At 36.5% G+C, this 26,293-nt stretch overlaps 1 protein-coding gene across 1 annotated transcript in view; it reads right to left on the reverse strand.

Annotated features, from left to right (window-relative positions):
• LOC114479590 (collagen alpha-1(XVIII) chain-like) overlaps window positions 1-26,293 on the reverse strand; it is a 50,096-nt gene that overhangs the window by 5,820 nt on the left and 17,983 nt on the right. Inside the window, exons 3-32 of the mRNA XM_028473343.1 lie at window positions 14,000-14,187; window positions 13,072-13,281; window positions 12,641-12,793; window positions 10,045-10,119; window positions 9,204-9,302; window positions 8,622-8,733; window positions 8,392-8,429; window positions 8,123-8,305; window positions 7,905-7,931; window positions 7,763-7,825; window positions 7,564-7,641; window positions 7,408-7,470; window positions 7,182-7,331; window positions 6,596-6,829; window positions 4,857-4,910; window positions 4,551-4,586; window positions 4,330-4,458; window positions 3,793-3,852; window positions 3,682-3,708; window positions 3,544-3,585; window positions 3,324-3,386; window positions 2,212-2,247; window positions 1,996-2,079; window positions 1,786-1,851; window positions 1,558-1,593; window positions 1,243-1,305; window positions 1,053-1,142; window positions 606-641; window positions 446-499; window positions 280-293 (exon numbers count right to left, since the gene is read on the reverse strand). Coding sequence (XP_028329144.1) covers window positions 280-293; window positions 446-499; window positions 606-641; window positions 1,053-1,142; window positions 1,243-1,305; window positions 1,558-1,593; window positions 1,786-1,851; window positions 1,996-2,079; window positions 2,212-2,247; window positions 3,324-3,386; window positions 3,544-3,585; window positions 3,682-3,708; window positions 3,793-3,852; window positions 4,330-4,458; window positions 4,551-4,586; window positions 4,857-4,910; window positions 6,596-6,829; window positions 7,182-7,331; window positions 7,408-7,470; window positions 7,564-7,641; window positions 7,763-7,825; window positions 7,905-7,931; window positions 8,123-8,305; window positions 8,392-8,429; window positions 8,622-8,733; window positions 9,204-9,302; window positions 10,045-10,119; window positions 12,641-12,793; window positions 13,072-13,281; window positions 14,000-14,187 — 2,563 coding nt within the window. The remainder of the gene's footprint in view (window positions 1-279; window positions 294-445; window positions 500-605; window positions 642-1,052; window positions 1,143-1,242; window positions 1,306-1,557; window positions 1,594-1,785; window positions 1,852-1,995; window positions 2,080-2,211; window positions 2,248-3,323; window positions 3,387-3,543; window positions 3,586-3,681; window positions 3,709-3,792; window positions 3,853-4,329; window positions 4,459-4,550; window positions 4,587-4,856; window positions 4,911-6,595; window positions 6,830-7,181; window positions 7,332-7,407; window positions 7,471-7,563; window positions 7,642-7,762; window positions 7,826-7,904; window positions 7,932-8,122; window positions 8,306-8,391; window positions 8,430-8,621; window positions 8,734-9,203; window positions 9,303-10,044; window positions 10,120-12,640; window positions 12,794-13,071; window positions 13,282-13,999; window positions 14,188-26,293) is intronic.

Here is a 26,293-nt window from a genome sequence, read left to right on the forward strand (position 1 = left end):
GAATTGTTTTGATGCACAAATGTAAAATGTTCGTTGTGATCGTTATGAATTTAAATGAGGGCCCTCATTACGCGTCGTTGAATTACATCAGCATTTGCATTGGGAAGAAATGAGAACCGTTTGTACAAATGCATTTAATTGACATGCGGTGTACCCCAGGGATCAGTGTTAGAACCCAAACAAGTTATACAAACACGCGTTAGCTTAATAATATTTAAACTGTGGTTAGTGTGAACAAATGTTTGCCTTGCCATTAACTGATATCTTGCTCAAGGTTACCACGTGTTGCTGTACTTTTGTGTACGAGTAAGAAAAAAATATATACCAGTGGAATAGACATTAAAGAGTACTGATTAATTATATATGGTTGTACTTACTTTTGAAATTTAAAGTTCACGCTCTAAATACTATCCTCAATAATACTACAAACAACGAAAGTACCCACCGGGCGTCCTGGGAAGCCATATTCTCCCTTTTGTCCAGGAGGTCCGACTGGGCCCTGAAATTTGAAAAATTTGAGAAATGAATGCAGTTAGATTATTTTTTAATTTTTTTGCTTTAATGCACATTTAATGAATATGTTGTTTAGTCGAGTATAAACCTACAATGAGTCCAACTGATCCTGGGAATCCTCGATCACCCTGTGAGGATTGAAAGTAAAGTCAGTAAACATGCCAATTAAAAAAAGTGAACAATGATAATGTTGTCAACTGTCTGTCAAAAACAGTTTCTATTTATATTTTCAAAAAAAAATTAAAATGGTAATGATCATTTTAAGGTACAGAGAAAACCAACTCTTCCTGTGTTTTAGAGCGATAAGAAACTACGAGGTACACAAAAATGGATGAAAATATGAAGCCAAAATTGAAATAATAACAACATTGTAAAATATAATGATACTATAACATAATAAAATTATAAGATTTAATACACTTGATATTATTCTGTAACAGAAATAATGCAGAAGTAATGCACTGAATAAACAAGAAAATCCACAATTCCTTCACATTGATTCCTGTAAATTTGTGTGAAAGGCATCTGTGGCTCCATACCTTTACACCTCTGGGCCCTTGTGGGCCTCTGTGAGCAGACAAGATGGATCCATCAGCAGCTATAGTCACCCCAGGTTCACCTTTTTCCCCCTGATGAAGAAAGAAACGGGGCGTATAACTTCAAATATAGTTGATTTATAGATTTTTAAGGCATATTTAATGTACAGTTTATTGTGGAGATAGTTCTGACCTTAAAGCCATCTTGCCCCTTAACACCAGGAGATCCCACATTTCCTTTTGGTCCCCGGGGTCCCTAGAAAACGGCAAAACACTGGTCAGACCAAGGAAAATTTCTGATAAGCAAATAAATACAATCAAACAATTTTGTTTAAGTTTTGTTGGTCTAGAATTCTGTTTTGGTAACCAAATATAACCAAAACAATGTTGTTATTAATACCTATTCTGATTAGTCCAGAGACAGCATAAGAAAAATTTTAAACAAATTATTGATTTCGAGTAGTAAATTAAATTCACGTATTTTTTTTGTATTATTAAATGGTCTTACTGGAAATCCGGCTCTGCCAGGCAAACCCTCAGGACCCTGCAACATGTACACAAAAAGCAGCGTTTGTAAGTAAGATTTTAGGCACTAGCAATAGACGTAGCGATATAAGTAGCTTTTAATACTAATTTCTTCTCATTTTCAAGTTCGATTTGCATGTTAAGCAATAAAAAAAAACCATAAGCTTTAAACGCTTTGCTAGATTTATCATTAAAGCTGCATATTACAAACCCTTGGGCCTGGTGGTCCCCTGACTTCTGTCAAATTGAAGATATTGTCCGTGTCATTGAACAGCAGCTGCAGGCAGAATAAATAATGAGATTAAAAAGGGCAGGTATTAAGCATTAGAATTTTTTTTAAACTAGCATTTATATCTACACTAAATAGTTCTCTATAGCTTTTTAAAAATATTGTAACTATTTTCCAAACGTTTATACGTACATCCTGAAGACTGGTAACAGGTCCAGGAGGTCCAGGTGGCCCAGGTGGTCCTGGGATACTGAGTCCATCAGGGCCTTGATCACCCTGAACATTAATATGAACCAATCATTAAGAAGAACTATAATGGTATAATGTATTTGTGACTCATGATAAAACCAAGATTAATCAACAGTCAAATTTAAAAAAATATATACGATTGTTCAATAGCAGCCCTACCTTAAGTCCTGGACTTCCCTTCTCTCCTTTGACCCCCTAGAAGAAAAGACACACCAAGAAGATATATATATATATATATAGATTAGTCAAGGGCATGATTCCCTATTTGGTGAACACATACAACGTGAATGGGAAAATGTCAAGTTAATCAATCTATTGTTTTGTGCAAGCCAACACAATTTCCTTTTTTTTTTTTTGTGCTGCTTGTATTCAATTTCAAACTCATGTATTTCATGTATTTCATTTGGAAGTTATTTTGTGCTATGCCCACAATGATTTTCAAATGGATGTAAGAGTTTGATTAGGGATATAATTTCCAAATTCCAATTGAAATATATTGTTCATACAGACACCTTTTGTACATAAGGGTGCAGTAATTGAATCTGTGGCTAGGGGCGCATCTGTTGGAGAGTGTGTGTAAAAATAAAGTACCAACGAAGAAGTCTGACATGGTCTCCTGTGTCTACTATTGATCTGGTTGTTTAAGTTGATGGAATACTTCCAAGATACAATATATATCAGTTTAAAGTTTGTTACAAGCAACGCAAAAAAGGAGAGAAAATTGTGTTGGCACACACAAAAAATATATGGAAATATTAAATAGATATTTTAGTTAGTTAGATAGATAGTTACTGACACAGGAAAAGGTTACGGGAAGCACAAACATCACAAAACATAAAAAATAGAAAAAGTGTGATAAAGGATCAGAGATTGCTAACAACTACTATACAATCTCTATTAAATAAGTCTGTTATTTAAAAAAAAAAAAAAAGCTCAACCTTTCAATCTAATAATGTTGCTACCACACCAGTAACCGCTAGTTAGCATCCAAACTATCCAGTTATTAGCTAGTTTAAGAGGGAAATATTTCTCCTGGAGCAATTTGGAATTACATAGCAGGAGATTGGCTGGGTGAGCCGAGAGTGATTTTTTTTTCAGAGAAAGAAAAAACAAAGAGGAAAAAAAATGAAGAAAAAAAAAAAAAAAAAAAAAAAGAAAAAGAAGAAAAAAACAGGAAAAAAGTAAGAGACAACACATTTTTTACATGACTGAAAGCTTAACTTTCCTCTATTGTTTGCAAATATTTACAGTATTTAACAAATGTCTCTTACCCTGGCTCCTGGCAGTCCCGCAGGGCCCTGAACACCCTCTGGTCCCGGGTCTCCTTGTTCACCCTGCAGGCAAACCCAGTACAAACAAATATGAAAAGTGGCAAATAATCTATTAGAATTAAATAAAAATCCCTTATCACTGCTTATTTGGGCAATAGACTGAAAAGTAAGAAGAACAAGCAAGTGATAAAAGATCCAGTAGTGGTGCTAAACTGTTTACCTTGACAGAAAGTCCCCTAGATCCTGGTTCTCCATTGTCACCCTGGAGAAAACCCAAATCATAATAAGATAAATACACAGCAATGTGAGTGCACAATAACTGAACCACATACTGTATGTGTGTCCCTCAATACATCACCTTTGGTCCCTGTGGGCCTGGCAGTCCCTGAAAAGTACAAAATATAAAACCTTTTATATATGGCACATATTAATGGTGAGCAAAACATGAATAAACACTGCTTAAACTGACCTGGGGGCCTCTGCTGCCAGCTCCGATGAGAAGGTCACTTTTCCCAGATCCTTCCATATCCTGGAAATAAAAATGCAGTTAAATCTAAAATACAAGTGAAACTACAAAGGCAGTGGCTATACGTACGGTTGCCGTATCAATATACCGACAATCTATCCCGTACGCAGCGATCCTATTTGGCTAGTTTAGGTTACGTGATCGGTCAGCCATTGACCAGTTTAGGTTGCGTGACTAAGACTAAACCGTACCCTAAACCTATCCCTAAAAATTGTTGCAATATTGGATTATAACTCAACCCTAACCCTAAACCTACTGCTAAGACCTTAAGTGCTTGTACTTCGGTAACCGTACCAATAGCACCAGGAGTTGTCCGTACGTCAACCGTACAAATAGACACTTTCAACTACAAATACAGTGAAATATTGATTAAAATCAGGAAAATAATAAACCCTTTCTTTTTTTTTGGTTGTAGGAAGAAAAAAAATCACTATCATTAGCGAAGCACAGGAGCATCTGTGTGGTTGAAGATTGGGTCACCTCTAAAAAGAATTTTGTTCCTGAAGGTCCAGGTGGGCCTGGGGGACCAGCTGGGCCTCTTGGACCTTGTGGACCAATAGGTCCCTGGGGTCCTGGAGCTCCTGTTAGACCCACAGATCCACGTTCACCCTAGAAAGACAAAATAAAATAAATTTATGATCACAACTGCCTGATAATGAATGAAAGGTTGAATGATAGGTTTGATGGATGGATGGAATTACCTTTGGTCCTGGTGGACCCCGTAACCCTTGGTCACCCTAGGAATGTAAATAATATGTTAGCTTTGTATGTTTTCACATTATGAGGTTTTATGCTATTATAAACATAAGAATTCGATAAAAACTAAAGCTTTAACTTCAAGTCTTGAAACCACACCAAACGCATGTTCGATTGTCGTGCATTTAAAAGACATTTTTAATTTTCTTCATAATAGCCATTATAAATGATCACAACTTGTTAACTACAATCAAAAGAAAGATTCCCTGCATAACTTTGATTTGAGAAACCATTCATCAAGAGTTTCACACCTTCTCTCCTCCTACTCCTGGTTGACCTGGAACTCCATCTTTTCCTGCAGGACCCTGCATTTGACATAAAAAGAAATCTGTTTATTTTAGATGATAATAAAACGAGCAAAGTGAAGCCTTAAAAGAGATGCGGTAGTAAAGAAACTGTGCCTTTCATTGACATTCAAAGAGGGATCAACAGTAAAGCCACAAGATGGGTCGTCATACTGAAGGAATAATCAAATTTTAACAAATTGACTCATTCATCAGCTCCCTCAAGTGATTATTTCATTCTGTTAACCAGTGGTTGAACACAGTAAGATTGAGAATCTGTAAACGATTCAATGTCAAACCCGTTTGGGTCGGCCAATTCATTTTATATTGTGTTACCAATTGTAAGGAGAATAATGCGTTGATGACTTTTCTAATCACTTGAGGGATCCACTGAAAGAATAAAGTAAATTCAATGTATTCCTTGGAGCAGGCAGGATTAGACCACAGGGGAGCATTGTTGTGATTGTTGTTATTTTATTGTTCACCACCAATGAACAACAAAACCACAAATTTAGCACTGCTATTTTTAATTCTTTTTACACTGTTGGGTCAAAGCTGTTGAATAACTAACTTTGAATGCAAACAGGAGTTTATGTTTTCTGTGTATCTCCTTAATACATTATGAAAGATGAATAGGGCCAATTTTGATGGAGAAATTTTTTTGGGGGCAAATTAAGAATAAAGTGGAAATGTCAAAACTAAATTTCCACTTTAATCTTGTTTTTTCAACTTTAATGTCGACATTATATTTCAACTTTGTTCTCGAAATTTCAACTTTAATCTCGACATTTTGACTTTATTCTTGATTTGCCCAAAATTATTTTCTCCATCAAAATTGTGTGTTTGGCAGTAAAAAAAAATTAAAAAAAAATAAAACCTTTTGCTGAGGAGCTTAACGCTCATAGGTTATTCAACTATTTATATTTCAGCATTATATGCCTTTAAATATTGTAAATGCAAAAATCCAAAATTAGGTATGTAACAGTTTACACGCTAACATTTGAGGCTTTAAGTTCATATTAACATTTTATCTGTGCATTTCAAAGTATCCTAACACAAAAACAAAAAACTATGAACATGGGCAAAACACAGAGCTGGTCATTTCCAGTGTTCATGAAACAGCAAACTGGCATGAGATGTATTATGGATGATGTGTAATGCAGATAGTGGTTAGTTTCTTTCAGTTCATTGACTTTCGGTTTTGCTGTTGTTAAATTGTTTCATTTAACACTGAAAACCTTTGAACTGAGAGAAAAGCGCCAAGGAGACGACCATATTGTATGCGCAATAATTCCTACTGCTACACACATTTTTGAAACACAAGCAGAGATTCGACTTTCAAAACACTTTTATAGCTGTTTTGACAAAACATGCACACGCAGGCATAGAACTAGCATGGAGGAAGCATGTTTTTAAAGCGCTTTGCAGTCAGCAGCAAATGCAACATGGATTGAGAGGATGGATAGTCATTGTTGCCAGAATATTGGGACAGCAGCTGCACTTTGTCTTTAATCTTATCAACATGGCCCCTCAAAAAAGAAAGCTCCATAATCCAGAGCTAACCAGTGATTATATTTAATTACCATTAAATACCATTGTTTGACAGCAGATTAGTGATGCTACCACAATATTCTGGCTTTTGCCTGAAATCCCACATCTTCTCTTTTTTCGTTTGCTGGTTTCCCAAGCAAACCAGTGCAGTATACCTTGCCTAAATCCCAGGCAAAGTCTGAGTCAAGCTCAGACTCAAGCACAGACCCAAGCCCAGATTCAGACCCAGACCCAGAACCAGAACCAGAACCAGAACTAGAACTAGAACTAGAACTAGAACCAGAACCAGAACTGAAACCAGAGCTGAGATCAAGGCTGAGGACAGAGGTCAACCCTGAGCTCAAACCTGAGCCATCAGACCCAGAACCACTAAACCAATCTTCAAGTATCTGAAACAGAGGACAAGGGAGGGCGATGGGACGAGTAGAGTGGATAGTGGGACACAGAAACAAGGGGAGTGGTATTGATGACAGAGAGGACAATAAGTGGAAAAGGAGAATTAAATTTGAGTGATGGGGGGACAAGACAAAGACAGTGAGGAACAGACAAGTAAGTGATTTTGGACATACACGATTGTAAATTATCACAATAAGGAAAAACCTAAAGATACATTTTATATTATCAACAACACAGAGTTAAAACACTACTAAAAACACACGTACTAAAGTTAAAGGATATATACTATAACAGGAAACACTTTAAGAAACTTCACTTATCTAAGTTTAGATGAAGTAAACTCACTGGTGTTCCTTGTTTGCCTGGAAGTCCCTCTTTGCCAGGAATCCCAGGAGGCCCGGCTTGACCTAAAGTGAGACTCTCTGTATTTGCAGATGATTGGTTAGGCCCAGGTGGACCAGGAAGTCCAGGAGGCCCCGGTGGACCAGGTGGACCCTGATGGGGAATCAAATAATTTCATCACAATTCAAATTCTAATTATTTCAACATCATACTGCAGTTTTTCTCTTACTCTGACAAGTTCTGTATCGCTGTCCAGATCCTCGAAGCCAGAACCCAGAGCATCAGGCCCGTACTAACAGAACAGACACGTTTGTGGTCAGATAACACCTGTTCTTGCTTTTAGCATAATTTATCTATATAGATAAAAACTAGACAATTATCTCACTGGAACGCTGCGAGATTTGGGGGGTCCAGGAGGTCCAGGAAGACCTGGAGGGCCTGGTAATCCAACCCCTCGGTCCCCCTGAAGAAGGAGAGAAAAAAAGAACAGGACAGGAAAATACGCAGTGTTTGGTCCCAGAACAGCAAAGAATAATTTCAATTAATAGAACATACAGTATTACTAAGTTTCTTGTGCATGCTACCTTTTCCCCTTTAGCTCCGCCTTCCCCATCCAAACCAGGAAACCCCTGTTTTCCTCTTTCACCCTGAAATTGAAAAAAATTCTTACGTTTATGCAGCATTGAAAACAGGACAAACATATAATGCAATGGTCAATACACTTACAGGCTCTCCTTTTTCACCTGTGTTTCCCTGTGTGAGGAAAAGGGCATGATTAAATAAAGATGGAAAATAAGAGATTTGGCAAAGATTAGGATCTGTGGTCCACATATTAAACACCACTTTCAAACAATAAAATGTATCTGCAGATTTAAACCTCTGGTTCCATGTGAATCAATGGCAACTTAAAACCAGGTGTACACAAAGTTTTTCTTAACACAAACCTTTTGTCCATCTCTTCCAGCGATCCCCGGTGTCCCAGGCGTTCCCGGTGGCCCCTGAGGTCCAAATGATCCTGGTTGAGTCTCCCCATATGCAAGGGTCGTTCCTGGAGGTCCTGGGGGACCGGGTGGGCCACTTGGTCCAGGGTCACCACGCTCTCCTTTGAGCTGAGTCCCGGCATGATTCTGTGTGTTGATACAGCAGTCCTTATGCCATTTGTTTAAATGGTGTTAAGATAAAAAAAAAAAATTGATAATGGGTCTGAACTCACGAGCGTTCGCTCTCCTGGCTCCTCTGTCTGATGTGACCCTGTTCACAGAAGAAAAGTCTATTTATACAAATTTTATTTTAAAATGAATGCAAAATTTATTTCAAAATTCATACCAAATTATTTTAAAATGTATACATAAAAACGTATACAGACTCAACGGTATTAACTCATGATGTAAAGTGTGAGTTGGACAGAGGTGGACTTATTAAAATATATGTATTCATCCAAACCTTTAAGAATTTCCTCATTGGCAGCTGTTGGTGTCATGTGACCAGAATATTCATCAAACCCCATGTCTGGAGCCTCAGTGGGCGGAGCTCTGACAGGAACACTGACTTCTGACTATAAAAAGAGTAGACAGAATTTTGATTGGTCAGATTAGCTGATGACTATGGAACTAATTACTGGTGAGAAATAAAATGATTGGCATAAGTAGCCAAAAGCTTAATTAAAACAAAATCTTACAGTTTGAAAAAGCTTACTTAACTAACTAGTTATGAAAGAAAACAAAACAAATAACTTTAAGTACGCTCTTTATGTTTTCTTGTGGCTGAAGGAAGTTGTCGTATCAAACAGCAACAGTCTCTATTGTTACTTAAATGAAAACTTTTTTCAACCTCTGGGGGATGATTTCCTATGACGCTTTATTTAAATTCACCAGTCGGATGTTTGGGTTCAAACTGACCTCCAGGGTGTGGACAAACAAAAACAGAAACAAAAACATTTTTTCGATGCCAGAGTTCAAACTGTCAAAATAGGGCTTTGCACGTTTGAAAAAGAAAAAATTGTCATGACAATATTTTTTAGCGTACGTTTGTTTTGCCAGGTTTCCTCCCCCGTGTGCTCTTTATTGTGTCTTCTTCTGTTTCTCTGTCATCCAGAGCATCATCTCCACTGGCGTATCCAGAAGCCTTCATTAAAAAACACATTGTTTAAAAACCCAACAAAAATTAATTGTAGCATTGAGGCTAGTCGTCAGTAAGTCCAAATTTGAAAATCTAATTTATTAATTATTATATTCATGCAATCTCTATTTTTATAAGACATACATGAATAGTATAAATATGTATTTTGAATACTCATGAGCCTGCATTATCTGTTAAATCAGAATAGGCAACTGGCGGCCTGGGGGCCACAAGCGGCCCTCAGTCTAATTTTTTGCGGCCCCCAAAGCAAATACTCCAAAAATTGTAATTCAAGATTTTGGAAGGAATATAAAGGAATAACTCCCAAAACACAGAAATTGGCAAAGAAAATGCACCAACTACACAAAATATTCAAAAATAACACAAAATTACAGGAAAATACAGAACAACAAAAATACTGAAAGTGATCCCAAAATGACACAAATCAACAACAAAAATGCATAAAATGACAGAAAAATTACAACAAGAACACAAAAAACAACAAAAACACACATCATGACCGAAAAACTACAGACAAAGACAAAAAAAGATAAAACCCTTTTTTCCCCGTGTTAATGCTGACATGAATGTTGATCATGTGGCCCTCGGGTCAGATACAATGAAAGTTTTGAGGCCCCCGCTGTAATAGAGTTGCCTATCGCTGAGTTAAATATCAAATAATTATGGACTGAAACTATCAAACAAATGAATTCACTAAAATAGTCTTATTATTGTATTTGTCTCTCACATCGGGGTCGTCGTCCTCACACTGCTCCTCGGCCGCTCTGGGATCATCTCTTATGATAAGTTGTTGAATCGAGCCCTGTACACAGCGAAAGTAAAAACAGCAGATAAAAATCTCTCCAATAATTAGAAAAAAGGAGAAAATATTTTTTGGAAAATGTTGATATTCACACCAAAGGTTTGTGTGGATGTAAGACAGTTTGTTTGCTTTATCATAGTGAAAGGATAAAGCAAACACTTAGACAATCAAGTGTTGTTTGCTCTGTTTTTTGTTTTTCTGAATTCAAATTCAATATTCAATTCAAAAGAAATGCAGCAAGTAAGCTTAGGAGACCTGAGGATAAAGGCAAAGGACAGGCAACAGCGTTCTTCTCTGGTCATGGACTCATGTGTCCAAGGGTACTTGGACCGGACCACATTTTGAAAGTCTTAGTCTTGACTCAGAGTAGTTTTACTCAGTCTTGTCTTGGGGTCGGGATTTTTCTGTCAAGTTCAGTCGAGACCAGCACTGATCTCCTTTTCTTCAACTTCATTAATGTGATAACAAGGAGAAGCACTTGGAACTCTTCCTGATTGATTAATGTTGTATTTTCATATAAAGTATTTTTCATTAACTCATTAATTGTTCTGCCTCTTTGGAAACCTTTTCGAGTACCTTATGTATCAGAAACCTGCAAAAACTTGGACGTCAGTCCATCTTATTTCTACTTGGAAATACTTCTGAACACATACTTCAGGCTTCATTCACCTGACACATTATTTTGAAATATTTTAAATAAATGGAAGGTTTTATTTTGGCAAGTATTTAGTTTAACAAGATAGTTAAGATTTGAGATTTTGTGCTTTGGATGAGCTGCACACACCTTGTTTTTGGCTGTCAATGTATTAAAAAAAAACAAAAATTAAAGAGAATTCTCTTAAAATGTTTAACCATGTCATGGTTTTTAAATTCCATGTAAAGCAGAAATAAATGTGTGTTGTGAGTTTGTCACACCACAGAAACATGTGTCACTGACCACTGAGCCAAATTTGAAAGATGAAAAAAATTGCTAAGTATATAAAATTAGGTCTCAAAATCATGTTAAAGGCTGGGGGCGTGTCAGTGAAGCTGGAACCACACCCTCCATGTATTAATTAACCCTAACCCTATGGGAGAGAGCATTGTGTAATTGCGGTATATAAAAAGTGCTCATTTCATGGAAAATGTGGCACCAGCGGACAGCGGTTTTATTCCCCTGAGTCTGAATATGTGGTTTGTTTTTGGCTATGGGCCGAATTGCGCCCGCTGGTGGCTGCTGAAGTTTGGTGTGCTTCAGCAGCAGGGTGGGGTTTATGCTAATAATGGCTGCATTACATAACACAGAACACAGAAATTAGAAACAGTTTTTGAAGCCTAGCTCCACAATTAAATTATAAATGGTTCAATGGCTTTTTACATGTTTTAAGGAATACATTTATGACCTATTTAATGTGTTTAGAAGAAAATGCCTGAATTTGCTTTACACAGTCTTTAAAGTACATTTTTATGGTCTAGGTCTTGGGCTTCACTTGGTCTCGACTCCCAAATGTCTTGGCGTTGTCTTGGTCTTGGTGAATTCTGGTCACCGGCAAGTCTTGATCTCAGATAGTGTGATCTTTGAACACTAGCACTTATGTGTCTGGATCTCCCCACACACATAAACATACAACACAAAACGAGTCACCACTACACTTTGATGCTCCATTTAGACTGAAGAGGCCACACTGACTACACAAAGTAAACTTATTGATCACCTTTCTCATCACCGTTTTCTTTTTCTCAGCATGTTGATCTTGAAACGCACAAACTACGATTTTACTGTAGCAACAATATTTTAACACTTTTGTCATTTTTCCAATGACCAATGGATCAATCACTGGGAACCATTTGCAAAATTAGGCAGGCACACACTCTGCTTTGATAGCTTTATGCCTTTGGTTCACTGCCCCAACACACTAGACATTGCACCACGCATCCAGTTCAGCCTTTGAACTGACCACAACTAAGTCACAGTGACATCTTTAACTTCCTCGTCTGTTACTGATCAACTCCTTTTTTCAGTCCTCCCATCCGCATCTCCCTAACCCTCCTCCTCAGGTCCTTTTTTTCTGATCTTCAATCCCTTTGATGAGTACAGTGCTTAGCAGTCTTTGATTGAGGAAGATGGTGTGGCTGCTATTTTAGTTTATGTTTTTCGTTAATTAAAACCTGGTGTAGTCCAGTAATTTTAGATTTTTTTTTTTTTTTTTTTTTTTACTTTGCATAAATTTCAGTTAATGATTTTATTACTTATACCAAACAAGGTTGTGCATTTCATACGTTTTTTGGTGTTATTGATTATTTGTATTAATTTAATCTATATGTCTGTTTAGACTTAAACACAGAGATTAGATACTTATAGAATACAGCATGAAAAATAAATTAAACAACTCTACATTATTGCACTTTGTGATTTATTTTTTGTTGTTTTATGTGGGGAAAAAAATCTATTGCTGGTTGGATTAATGGTGAAAACACTGAAGCACTACTCAGTCATCAGCACAGAATTAAAAAAAGGCATAATTTACTTTTTTTTCCTTACCACAAAATGGTCAAGCCCAGTACTTCCTGCATTGGCAACAAAAACACCAGAGTCCCTGGAGAAGGTGAGTTTCTCTGATGTCCGATGGAAGTTTGCTCTCTCAGCCTCTCCACAGTCCATGTAGAGACGGACCTCATTGTCCTCAACCACAACCTGAGATAGGAAAAAATATTTTAAATGTAACATTGGAATAATATTTGGGGAATATTTGCAAAAACGATGAGTTTCTAAAGGTAAAAAATGACAGAGAGATAATGAATCATTGTGTTACCAAATAATTCAGTTGTAGATATCTCAGTCCTTCCAAATAATAATGATTCTACACAAGCACTCGGATTAGAATCTAACATTCTGAACATTTTTAGGCTTAGCTCCTAGAGTCAGTGTACAGAATCTGACACAATGTATGATGAAACACATGTAGCACTTGCCGTAAACCTTGTCCATTGGTCCGTCATATCTGGCACTGTAAAGGCAGCAGCTTTCTGGCTGTGTGACGCATGCTCTTTGTCAGTGTAATACAGTAAAATACTCTGCAGGCCAGCTCGAACTGGGGTAAGGGCCAAACCCAGCTCCACCACTTTCTGATGGGCGTCAGTGATGGCAAACAGCATGCCTCCCCTCTGGCTGGCTGGACGCACCTAGAGTGGATTAATATCAAGAGACAGTCACATACACAACCTTTAATATTGGTTCCTGTCTGGCTTGCATTGTAATTGGCATGGAAATAATGTCAAAATAATGATTTACCATTTCAATACACGCAAACCTCGGGAACCATGTTACAGTTCTATGGCTTACACATATGTAGTTAACATAATCTAAATATCTTCAGGATCATTCTACCTAACAAGGTAACCAAAAAGATGAGAAGCAAATTAGATGATGGATAATATTTTTAGTGTATTTTACAGATGATTTAAGACATGGGTTATAACTGACCCTTCATCATAAGAGATGCTAACAGAAAGCTAACACAAGAGGAAGGTTAAGTTTTATGTTATGTTTAGACTCAGTAAGTGTGAGTAATTGTAACTGGACTTCAATGATTGAGAATGTAGTTGTAATTTACTTTCAGGGGAAAAAAATGTATTTTAATTGTATTTGGAAAAAATGAGGGTCAACTTAATCACAATTGAGTTGTAATTGAATGTTGATAATTGAAGACATAATTGTAATTTTAAAATGTAATTGACCCCAACCCTGCGTAAGAGTATGGCATTGTTAGAGCTAACATTGAAATTAACAACAGAGTTTAAGTGTTTAACAGTATGAAATCATTGACTTATAACAACCTTATTTAAAACCTTTCCTTTCTATTATAAGGGGGTTTACACTAGTTTAGTAATTCAGCTTTACCGTCACAATAATAGCAAAGTCCCGGTAAAAGGAGCCTGGAATAAAAACTTTGGTTAAACGACCAATGTTGGCTCCTGGCCCAAAGTTGTAAGCTGGAAAGCCCTCATAGCCAGGAGTGAAGGAGACTGAAGGAGGGAGGGGGACACCAATTAACTCTGTCAGGTCCAGATGACTTCCTGGACGTCGCTCTGATTGATAGAGAGACAAAGAAAAAAGATAAAGTAAAAGGTAAATATGCAGAAAGAGAGAGTAATATTCAGAAAAATGAATGTTTTATGTATTAAGGCATAAAGTTAATACTAAGAGGATCATTAAGGACAAAAAGATCTTCAGTATAACATTTTGCTACCCTCAGATATTGTGCCAAATACCACAAGATTTGTGTCCTACCCAAATTCTCCTCTTAAAATAAGGGTTTCTTAATTTAAGTTAGTTAATACATTATTAAGCATTAATTAACAGTATGATTAACATTATCTAACATATCAGTTAATGCATTAATAGGCAGTAAAATAATGTCTACTGGACAGAAGCATTATTAAAAGTACCATTATGTAATTAGTTATCCTTATGTATGCATTACTTATTTTTCATCAATATATCAGTCAAATGTAATAATGTCTCTGGTAATCAATTACTTGTGATGTTTATTAGGTAAGGTGTTATGTAACATTAGCAACTTAGACAAAAACCTTAATAAATGTATAGGAGGGCCTCATAATGCTTAATAATCAAATTAATTTCAACTTTATTTATATAGCACAAATTACAACAATAGTCATCTCGAAGCACTATCAATATATAAAATTCTAAAGAAAAAAACCCAACAAAGCCACATGAACATGCATCAGCTACAGTGGGGGGGGAATGCATTAACTGTAAAGTATTACATATTTACAAGTTGTGATCAACCTCTTTGTGAGTTTAACGACTTAGTGTAAAGTGTAAACTTTTTTAAACTTTGCGTAATTTGCTAATAATGACATATTCTATCATTAGAGTATTCAAAGTACACCACATCTGTATAGATCAAAAAATGGTGGATGAAGGATAATATCAGATTGTCATAAGTAAACTAAGCTAAACAGAACATAAATGGACACTAAAATAAACTAAGATAACCATACTACACTACAATACACAACACAACATGCAACTAAGCTAAAATAAGCTATACTATCCTAATATGCCCAGATAAATATTATTTACTTAAAGAATAAAATCTGTCGACCAAAATAAAATGTATATGTGGTCGTAGAAAAGTTTAAGTAATAAATAACGCTAAACTACACAAAAAATAAAACAAGCTAAGCTAAAGTGCACCAAAATGAACTGAGCAAAGTAGTGATTGGCCAATTCATCGGCATCGGCCGATGCGCGCTATGCGTTCGCCGATCCACTTTATATACAGATCAGCTGCCACAGGCTGTTCTGTGTTGCTGGAGACAGAGGCTGCAAAGCTCCTCCCTCCACTAGCAGAGCGTGAAGCAAGCTCTTCAACCCCAACAGCAAGTTTTAAACTTTCAAACCATCTTTTAACTGTTTACCTTAGCTGTTGTTCTGTGGTTCCACGTGTTGTTGTCGCAGTTGTATTTAATGAGCAGCTGGCTGGAGGTTTGGTGTGAGTGTGTGTGTGTTTCTCTCCCTCTGTCTGTGCTTCTCACTCAGCGCTGCGCTGAGAAGAAGTTTTTAAAATTTTTAGAAGCAGTTTACGACTTGTTTGAATATTTATTCCTGTTAATGTTGATGCAATTTAGAACAGAAACTTGAACAGTTTGTTGCTTAATGCACATCTGACATCACGTCATTTTCCTCTGCTAATTTATGTTCTGGGGTTGTGTTGGAATGGACTATTATTCATCTTTCGTTTTTGTGTTTAATACTATAATTATATATCTTTATACTCAATAATCCTGTTAATAAAATAGATCTTCAGTCAGGCCAACTTTTGTCAAAGCTATTTTCAGGACAAGGATGAACAGTTCTTTCATAATATTTAATGAGATGTCTCACTCTATTTTTTACTTGTTCTGTTTTTATTATTTGTTAAAAATGTTTTCCTTGGTGTCGTTCTACCTCACCTTAGTTAATGTCAATAAATGTGTAATTTGATTTGATTTGAGCCAGACTCGGCCCACGCCTCGCTGCTCTGCCTAACTTGGACATAATCCCCCAAAAAAACACACAATGGTTGCAATTAGAGAATATGGTGAGACAGGCTATGGGAGCCTGTCTCCTGTTGGGGCTCCCATCACAGCATTCCTATCTCAGCCTGTTACCTATGTCCCCCCCCCCCCCACACACACACACACACGGATTTGCATACACTCAAGCACACATCGAACAGACATCTCGCCCACTTGAGCACACACAAAACCAAAGACCAGACCGGACAGGCCAACTTCTGGGGGTCTCTAATTCATCAGTGCGACCAACTGGAAACAAACCTGATTAGAGGGTTTGTGTGTGTGTGTGTGTGTGTGTGTGTGTGTTAGCTACTGTGCGGGTGGACCTTGGGACTTTTTTGCACATCGGTTGTTGCAAACACAGGTGGGAGGCTGAGTATGAAAAACACACACTGGAGTCGTTCCACCTTCAGTCCAGATGTGCATTTGTTAGTGCTCCAAAATAACAAGTTACACAAAAATCTGCTCTGAGAGACGTCTGAACCAGCAGTGAACATCATTAATGTTTACCTTATGAGCAAATTTACAACAACAAAAAACTAGTCAGAGACCAATTTTAAGACAACATCAGTGATTACGGTACTAGTTATTATTTAACCCTCCTATTATCCTCAAATATAACTAACACATTTTACCCTTGGGGTCAATCTGACCCCAGGGATATTTGCCTGATTTTCAGATAATCTTTGACCAAGTTGTTGTCTCAGGCACTTTGTTTAATTGTTGAATACATAAATAATCCCTTGATAATAAAACCTTGTCCTGTTCTCTAGCGCCACCATCAAGACAAATTTTTTAATTAGTAATACCGGTGTATTTGATTACATAATTTTCAGAACGCTACGCTGCACCTCGTTTCAGACGGGACCCTTTTCAACGTTGTATTTCTAGATAGGAAGGTAAACAGTAGCGCTCTGGTGTTAGCTGTGGTGTAAATCATACATGTAAATGGATAAGAAATACATTTGAAAGCTCTGATGCTGCATGTGAGCATTTGTCTGTAATACACAAAAAAAGAGAGTAAAATTCCTAGAGATGTAAAAATTAATCATGAGGCAGTTATTAATTGATTCATAGGTGTCAGGGTTCATATAGATATTTTTTTAAACAGCAGCTATTTATCCTTCTCTTGTTTGAACTACGTCACTCACATGTGAGCGCCGGCGCCAGGCATGGCTGGCCCAGCCTATAGCAGACTAAGCGGCTGCTTAGGGCCCCCTAGTGGCTAGGGGGCCCAACCTGGCAACTCAATTTGCATGTTACTGGTACTGCTGTGCATTGTGCGCATCAAAACTGCAGGGTGTATTTCCAGTAATCTATCCAGCAATGCATTTGTTTGTAATTACAAACTGGCAACATAGAGAGTGAAGTTGGACCTGACCTTGCAACGATTGGTCAGCTCATTATAAGCAAGTAGCGTGGAATAAAATGCCTGATACAAACAACAGCACTCGTCATGTCGAAGATGATTTATCCATCCAGAAGCATTGGTGGCGGGCGGAATTGCCTACTACTCTTAAACATGTTCATAAATGATTCCTTACCCCTTTAGTACCGAAAGAATATCTGTAATATTACTTAAATATCTGTAAAAATCACGTTTTTCTATTAGCTCTGTTTGCTAGCTCTCTTCTTCACTGCTAGAATAGCTGCATGCCAACCGACCAGTAGGTTACCAGCGCCCTCTGCTGGTCGAAACAAATATCTGATGTAAATACAGTACACTGACTGGTTTTTTTTTTTTTAAGTCCAATTGTTAAGGCACAAAATACATTTTTAGTTGCACTTTTAAAATGAAAATGAACTATTATGCAGTTTTGCATTGTGTACTGTAGAGCCAGAATTTAAATTAATAGTCTTCTTCTTCATTTGTATTATTTCTTTATTTATTTCATTCAGGATTTATTTTGAGTTAAATTGCATTGTTTTGAGTTGTTTATCAAGGGATTCTTTTGACAATGAAAGATAAAGGAAAACAGTACAGTATTTTTTAGTTTATTTTTCGATAAAAAATAAATATTTTTCAGTCATCATTTTTCCACAGTCTCATTTTGTAAAATAAATCATGAGAGAATTGTAACGTGAACCCAGTATCATGAATCAAATCGTATTGGGAGTTGAGTGAATCGTTACATCCCAAGTAATTCCTATAAGACGGAAATAAGTCCTGGTGGAGCTGCAAACAAAACGCTACCTACAATATTCACTCATCATGACAGTAAAATAGACCATCCTAAGTCAATCTACTGCAGTAATTTCTCTCTCAACCAGTAAAAAATGCTGTGAACACCTGATTATCAACTTTCTGGTCTTTGGAGAGAGCAGACGTGTTTTCATTCGCTCCGATAACACGACCTTGGCTACAGCTGGCTACAGCTGAACAGCCTGAAAAATTGGGCCCAAGACTGAAGGAAAATGGTGAAAAAACCGCAGGGAGGCCCTTCAGAACCCAATTTGGGTTTGGAAGAGGTCAAGGAGATGATACGCGAGGGTCTACAAAACCTATCTGCCGAGATAAAGTCATTGGAAAAGACGCTGGAAAACTCACTGGAAAACCTACAAAGCGAAGCAAAGGTACTGAAAGAAAAGAATGAAAGAAATGCTGAAGAGATAAAATTGTTGAACGCCAGGGTTGAACAGCTGGAACAAAAGGAAAGAGAGAAAGATGTCATCATCACAGGCCTAAAGATAAAACCCAGGAGTTACGCGAGTGACGAAGAAAGAAAATCGATTGAACAACAGGTCATTGACGACCTGGAGTCGAAGAACATTGTCCTGAACCCTGACAACATCAACTCCTGCCATCTCCTGCCAAAGAAAAATGATAACAGAGCTGTAAAAATAACCTTCACGAATATGAAATTCAAAGGAGAACTACTGAAGCAAGGAAGAAAGCTGAAGGAAACAAAGGTTTTTATTAATGAAAGCCTGACAAAAAAAAATGCAAGCATCGCATGGAAGGCACGCCAAATAAAAAAAAAGAAGAAAGATTTTAAAGACGTGGACAAAGAACTGCAGGATTTACATCACACCACTGGGAGAAGAGAACGGAAAACCAATCCTCATCAAAACGATGGAAGACTTGGGAAAATACGAAGGATCCACCTAAACAACAACATTACTGATGGTAATCATGGATATGGACCCAGATCTATATAAACACTGGAAACAAAACTCAGACTGTGATTATTTTACGGAGACTGAATTAAATGTGGAAACCAAGAGTAAAAAAGGTCTGTCATTTATTCATTTCAATTGCTAGGTGGTGGGGTGATTAAGGATTACATTAAATTTAAATTCAAAGTGTTTATTGTCATATGTGCAGTTAGAAACACGTTTTCCTGTACAATGAAATTACTATCTTGCTTATGAACTAAGATATAATAATGTGTTTATACAAGTTAAATCTAACAGTGGAAAACACAACACTGCCAATAGAACTAACAACAGTTGGATTAACCTTGATGTAGAGACAAAACAAGCTGCAAACTTGTGTGTCCAAAAGAGACATTCCCGAGTGGTGACATTATGGATGAAAAGGGAAAAACTTTCCAAACACCTTCGAAAGAGGAACTATTCTTGAACTGGAGGAATGCTAACAACGTCTGGCAGGGAACAAGGCCAACACAAACAACGATAGAGAGGAGGAGGTATAAAAAAAAAAGACAACACTGTCTACAGATGAGAATACACAAAAAAGGACTGTTCAGAACAACTCAAGAATGTTTGACCAGAGAGACATGTAAACCCATGTAAATTTGCGATGGTAAAACAGGGGACGGGACCCAGATAAGCAAACTGCTTCTCTCGTCTCCTTTTTCGGCATGTACAAAAAAAAAAAAAAAAAATGTAAAAAAAAAAAAGTGAATGTAACCATGTCGGAAATAAACTGAATAAATAAGATAAATAAATAAATTATGCATGAAAAAAAAATAAAAACAAAAATACCGTCATATTCCGTGAAACCGAATTTAGAAAAATACCGTGATATACATTTTTGGTCATACCGCCCAGCCTTACATCAAATTAAGAAAAGTCATGAAATATGAAGGAAAAACATAAAAAGTTTGCTATTATTTTTTGAATGATAAACATTGAATGGGGTCAAATTGACTCCAAGGATAATAGGAGGGTTAAAGGGAAGATAAAGAAAGACAGTTTCAAATGGAAAATTTAACAGGCTTATTGCTGAATAAAGGTACCAGGTTTTTTTTCTTAAAAGTTGTGTAAAATGTATAGCACCTACTGTATATCTGTAAAACAATTTATAATATACATATGACGAATCAAAAGTTACTTTTTACCTACTGGATAAGGCAAAGTTAATCACTTTCCCCTGAGAGAAAATGACCTATAATGAAAGGGAAACAGGAAACATTTGAAAAGATATAGGGGCTGTTTTACTCATTTTACCAAGAAATATGATTTTGAGGATGGCAAAGATGAGGAATAACTTTTATTGAACTCCATTGAATGAGTGAAAACTGAAGGAATTTTTCTTTTTCTTTAAAATAACCTATTTTTTAAAAAAGAGATGGATCCACATCTGAGATATGTGTCAGTTTATGTATTTTGTTTGGATTACAGCTATTATTTGTGTTTCTTTTTTTTGATTGTGTTTATTTGACAATTTTTGTCTTTTGATTGATTGTTCAGTTTTGATGTGTACTTGATACAAAATCAACATGAGCATGGGATAAAAAAAAAAGTTACTTTCCACAACCTGTTAGAAAGCATGTACATTTGTATACTCGAACAAATGAGCAACAAACCGTTCAAAAAGGTCGAGTCAAATCCTACTCTAATGGCATCATGTGATAAGGATTAAATTGTAATTTTAGAATTACCCACATTTTTTGTTTCAAAAACGTTAACCAGTCAAATCAATTATTAGGCCAGTCGTCAATTATATGGTGGAGTTGTCCATATTTCAGTAATTAATGCAGTTCCCAAGAAGCCCAAAGTCACATTTCTCCTCCTTGTTCCCTCCTCTCATACTTAATCCTTGTCATGTTAGCCACATGGAGGGTTGATCAGCTTAATATTAACAGCTCCCTCAGTGTTGTCATATATAACCTTTTAAACCCACCTCTTTATGCCTTTAATGGTCTGGAAGCTTAATTCTCACTATACAACTATAGTCATGACATAGAGGGAATACAGATATTGCAATGTATGACTGAAAAAAATAGCAAAATGAAGACGATGCACTGAGATATTCCAATGAGCTGTGAGGTGAATAGATAATTCAGAGATGATCATTTTGGAGCAACTAGCTTTTAAATATAATTGAATGAAAAAAAAAAAAAAAATCAAGTAAATCTATTGTATCAATGTACAGTAGACAGTTTCTTAGTTCTTAGACTCCTTTTTACAATCCACCCAAAGCTGAGTCATGCTATAATTAGCTGCATCACATGCAAATTTAAGTTAATTCCCAAGCACTGCATTTAAATGGACCCACAGAAAAATGTTTTGTCTACTGTTCTACTATCAGTCTATCAAAGCAACACTTTTGGTCCTTTTTTAGATTACATTTTATTGTCCTCCACTGAAAACAAGGCTTTATTCATGCTTTTAAGATTACCAAGATATAAATGACAGCTGATGCGCAGCAATGATCTGGGCCAGGCAATTTTAGGCAAGCTGTTAAGAGTTTAAAGGTAGATTTGTTGTGAATTTTCAAACCATTTAAATTTAGAGGCTGTAGGGACACCTTTAGGACTATTGACCTGTTTTTGCAACTGAGGGAAAGTGGCATGGAACTGAACCTTTGTGCAAAATTTGGTGATTTTTCACACATGGAAAGTAGGATTTCCTCAGATGAAGATGAAGAAAGAAGAACATGCACAATAACAATTGGTTTCTGGCAGCTTGGGCTGCCCAGCCATGAATCCATCAGACTTTACATTTACAATACTGAAGAAATAAAGTTCTGTAAGAGGACTTTATTTAACCCTGGTGCTACACAATCTGTATTTCAAAAACTGGATTGTTGAACACATGATATTGCCCCCTTTTTACCTACTTTTAATTATATCAATGTCATTTTAATAGTACAAATAGAGTTCTGAAGTGATATTCACACTAGTGTTAACATGTCCACTCAGACAATGAGCTGGACCCTTTTCTTGAAAGTGCATTTGAACACTCACCACTCCTCCAGTATCTTAGTGGTTTGTACTGGGCTCTGGTTTTGCTGCCTCCTCCTGTGTTCTCAGATTGGGACATCCCAGGTGTCACAGTGCTGTGATCAGCGACCGACCCTCCAGACAAAGTCATCGACACAGATTTCTCCAAAGTTTTCTCCGTCACCCCGTCCTCGTCCCCCACCCACATCGCTGCTGTACTGAGGCTGTCTGAAGGGCTCATGGAATGGATGGATGGAGAAGTCGCAGAAGGCGATGTGGAGGGTGGAGAAGTAGTGGTTCTGCTTTTAGGGTTCGCCCAAATAAAAGTCCACCACTGGGTTTGAACAGGAGGAGCAAGTAGCAAGAAGAATGCAAAACAGAGGTGAATGGCTTCCATTCTCTGTCTTGTAAACTCACATCTACCAATAGAAGCTGATAATCTGACGTGTTCAGCTCAAAGACGTCCAGGAAATACAGTGGTAAGAAAGTTGAAGTTTTGCAGCATCTTTTCTCCTCTCCTCTTCACTCTCCTCTCATGCTCTTCATTATGACCTGCTTTTCTCCACCCCTCTGCTGTCTGCTCTAGGTTAGAACCCTCCTTTCTCCACGGACCAATTATTGACTCCCCCTCCTATGGAGGAAATTTGCTGCTGGGATTTTCTTTCATATGAGAAGATGAAAGAGTCAACTTCCACCTTCATCCCCCACATTTTTTTTTTTTGTTTAACCTTTCAAACCTGCATTTATTGATCACATGTTTGCACGTGGGTTCTTAAATGTAGCCTTGCACTGACTCTAATGCAAAGACACTTTGATTGACATTCATACGACAGTCTAAGACCTTTTAAATGAAATAATAAATAACGTAAATAATTTATACTCACTATATTTAGTTTTGTAAATTCAACTTTTCCCATTTATCATTCCATTCTGTTCTATTGTTAAAAACACCAATAACAATAGCTATGGTTTGCAGTGAAAATCATCTAAAAAAAGTGAATCGAGCAGTGCAAGACAAATTCTAATTTATTTTTTTGTGTGCAAAGTTTACATGTTCTCCTTGAGCTGCTGTGGTTTCCACCAACTCCACTTTGTGCAAACGTGTGTTGTAAAGTTAAGCATGCTAAAATAAACATTTAGCAACAGAACACATTTAAAAAAACATATATGAATATTTTTTTATGTTACTTTTGACCAGATTTACAGAAATATTTGTAAATAAATGTTTTTTCTCTCATAAAAATATAATGTCAATGTTAAATCTAAATGTTAAATATTACACCTAAATCTAAATGTTAAATGTAAATTTTAAAAGTTAAATCGAGATCTAAATGTTAAATGTTAAAACTAAATGTCACGGGTGAAACAAAATATTTAGCTAATATGCAAATTAGGCATTTAGATTTAGCATTTCATATTTACATTTAAATTTAACATTTAATATTTAGATTTAGATTTAGATTGAATATTTGGCATTTATATTTACCATTTATATTTAAATGTTACAGTTTGATTGAACTTTTAAATTTAACAGTGACGTTATATTTCTACTAGAAATAATATTGCTAAATGTTGCAAAAACTTTCAATTTTTTTACACATGCGCAACTTTACAATGGGCACCCCATATACAGTAAATGTGTGTTAGCCTACTCTCCTATTCTTTGCTGTGAGTGAGCAAGAATTAGTTCTCGCACCTTAGGGCTAAAAAAAAGATGGATGCAAGTATGTGGAAGAACTTTATTTACACAAATCAGATGTAATCATGCTGATTTTGTATTTGCTTCATATTGCAATGCCCTGTGTATGCACTGTGTAGACACATTTGTACAAAATTCACTTGTTCCACATGAGTTGACAAAGTTGTTCACCAAGACTATGTTATGATCAGTAATGCTTGCTTTAGTGTTCATAAACTTAATCAAATACTGTCAATGAGATTTAACAGTTTCTCAAATCGACTGTTTTGCCCTGCAGGTGCAGAAACGTCTCCATCTAATAGTGGTGCAGTGATCACAGCCATCTCTAATTACAGGCAGATTATAAAGTAAAGCCAAATACAAGTAAACAATCTAAGGCACATTATCTCCTCTTAGTAAAGCCATTGTGTATTATTGAGGGAGAAAAACCCTCAATATTGTTTCTTAAATCTCTATAATTAGAATATTGTGAAGCCTCTGATTGAAATAATGATTGGTAAGGTTGTTGTGGTTGTCCAAAAGATTGAATGGAAGTGTTTATAAAATGTGGACTTCCTCTCTGCTGCAGCTCACTGATCATGGAGCTCAGGCTGGGGCCCCATGTTGTCGGTGACAAAGGGATGACTGTTCTATTGTGATGTGAGTCGTTAAATGTTTAGGGAGGTCCAGGAATAGGGCTGCAGCACAGCTCAGTGTGATGGAATTAATGGAGGGATAGGGTTTATCTAATAATGATGAATTACTATTTTTTTTGTATTATATTAAACTAAGTAGGTTTTGGCTATTAGTTAATAATCCAATAAGGTTCAATTATTTATTCAAGGCTAACGGGCAGTTTTCACCAAACAAATGAAATGCTGCTACCATCATAAGAATATAAGAATATGTGTTGTTCTTGAAGCAGTCGTTCTCAAACTTTTTTTTAGGGTGTTCCCCACTTTGAACAAGATGAACTTTCAAGCCCCACCTGCACCCATTGCCCCCTTAATAAAAATAACACACTACAAATTTAATGAACTAACACTAAACAAGTAACATCATATTTCATAATAAATCAAAAACTAAATTTAACTAATAACCTGCATTAAAAACTAATTTAAAAGTGCAGTAGTCAAAATCACAATCTGTGACAAAAAGCTTAAGAAAACAAAAAAGGAAATTATAAATTTTGTTTATTCATTACCGCTTCACTTCACATGCCAACCTCAATCATTATTATTGCATTTTAGTTCCACGTTACATTTTATTCCCCATCACATATCTAATGCAGTCTAATTATTTAATAATAATACTTTAATTTAATCAATACTCTAATTTCTGCTATTTTTTAGGCTTTTAATTACTATTTTCTTTGTGCATAGTGATTTTGTTTAGTGTGAATAATATTTATTGCCAATGAATAAAGGTTTTTTTAACAAAAAAAACCCCCAAAAATGTCCCCGTTTGTCGCGCCCCACCTGTCATACTTCCATTCTCCACCGCCACAGCACTGTCTTAACGTAAAACCCAGTTGAAATAAATGTTCTCTCCAATGAAATGTATTTGGTTTATTTTATGAACCTGTACAAATACCTTTTAAACAGACGTGCATCTTTTCACCCAACATTTTTCCTATTTTTACTTCCATGCGCTTCAATCTGCTATTTCCATAGTGATAAGCTATCTCAAAAGGTGATGGTCACTGGTCATTCGATGCTTTTGAAATCTAACTAATTAATTAAGATGGATTTAATGTATTATTTGAAGAGTAGACAAATGTTGAGTTAAGTTTGGGGCTTTGAAAATGAGCATTGGTTGTCACTGATGTCACTGTGACAATGAACTGCACATTATCTATTATTTAATTGAGCTTATTTGTCTCCATTATGTGCTGTAGGTATTCAGTAGCAGCTGCTTTGTTAACTGTGGTCAAACTCAAGAAGCTTTTACACTCATGGCAAACTAATGTATGATCCTTTGTGGGCCAGGACGGTGGAGGTGGCGTTTAATGGAGCAGATGATTGGTTTAAAGTTTAAAGGGAGGGAAAAAATAAGAAACCCACTGTGGGAGAAGCTTGATCAGTCAGGGATAAAGGGGTAACAGATGAGAACGGACTGAAACGGTTCAAGCATTTTGGGCTGGCGTGATTCTTCACCGACACACATTGGCACGTTAACAGCTTACAGTTATGTACAGTATTAATTGCGGCCGTAACCCCCCAGCCAACCCCCCATCCTTCTCTAACTCTGTTAATCTAAAATGTTCTGACAGTGAGCAATTACTGAGGTCATATCTAAC

The sequence above is a fragment of the Gouania willdenowi genome, chromosome 17 (assembly GCF_900634775.1).
Source record: "Gouania willdenowi chromosome 17, fGouWil2.1, whole genome shotgun sequence".
In the NCBI taxonomy this organism is placed as follows: Eukaryota; Metazoa; Chordata; class Actinopteri; order Blenniiformes; family Gobiesocidae; genus Gouania; species Gouania willdenowi.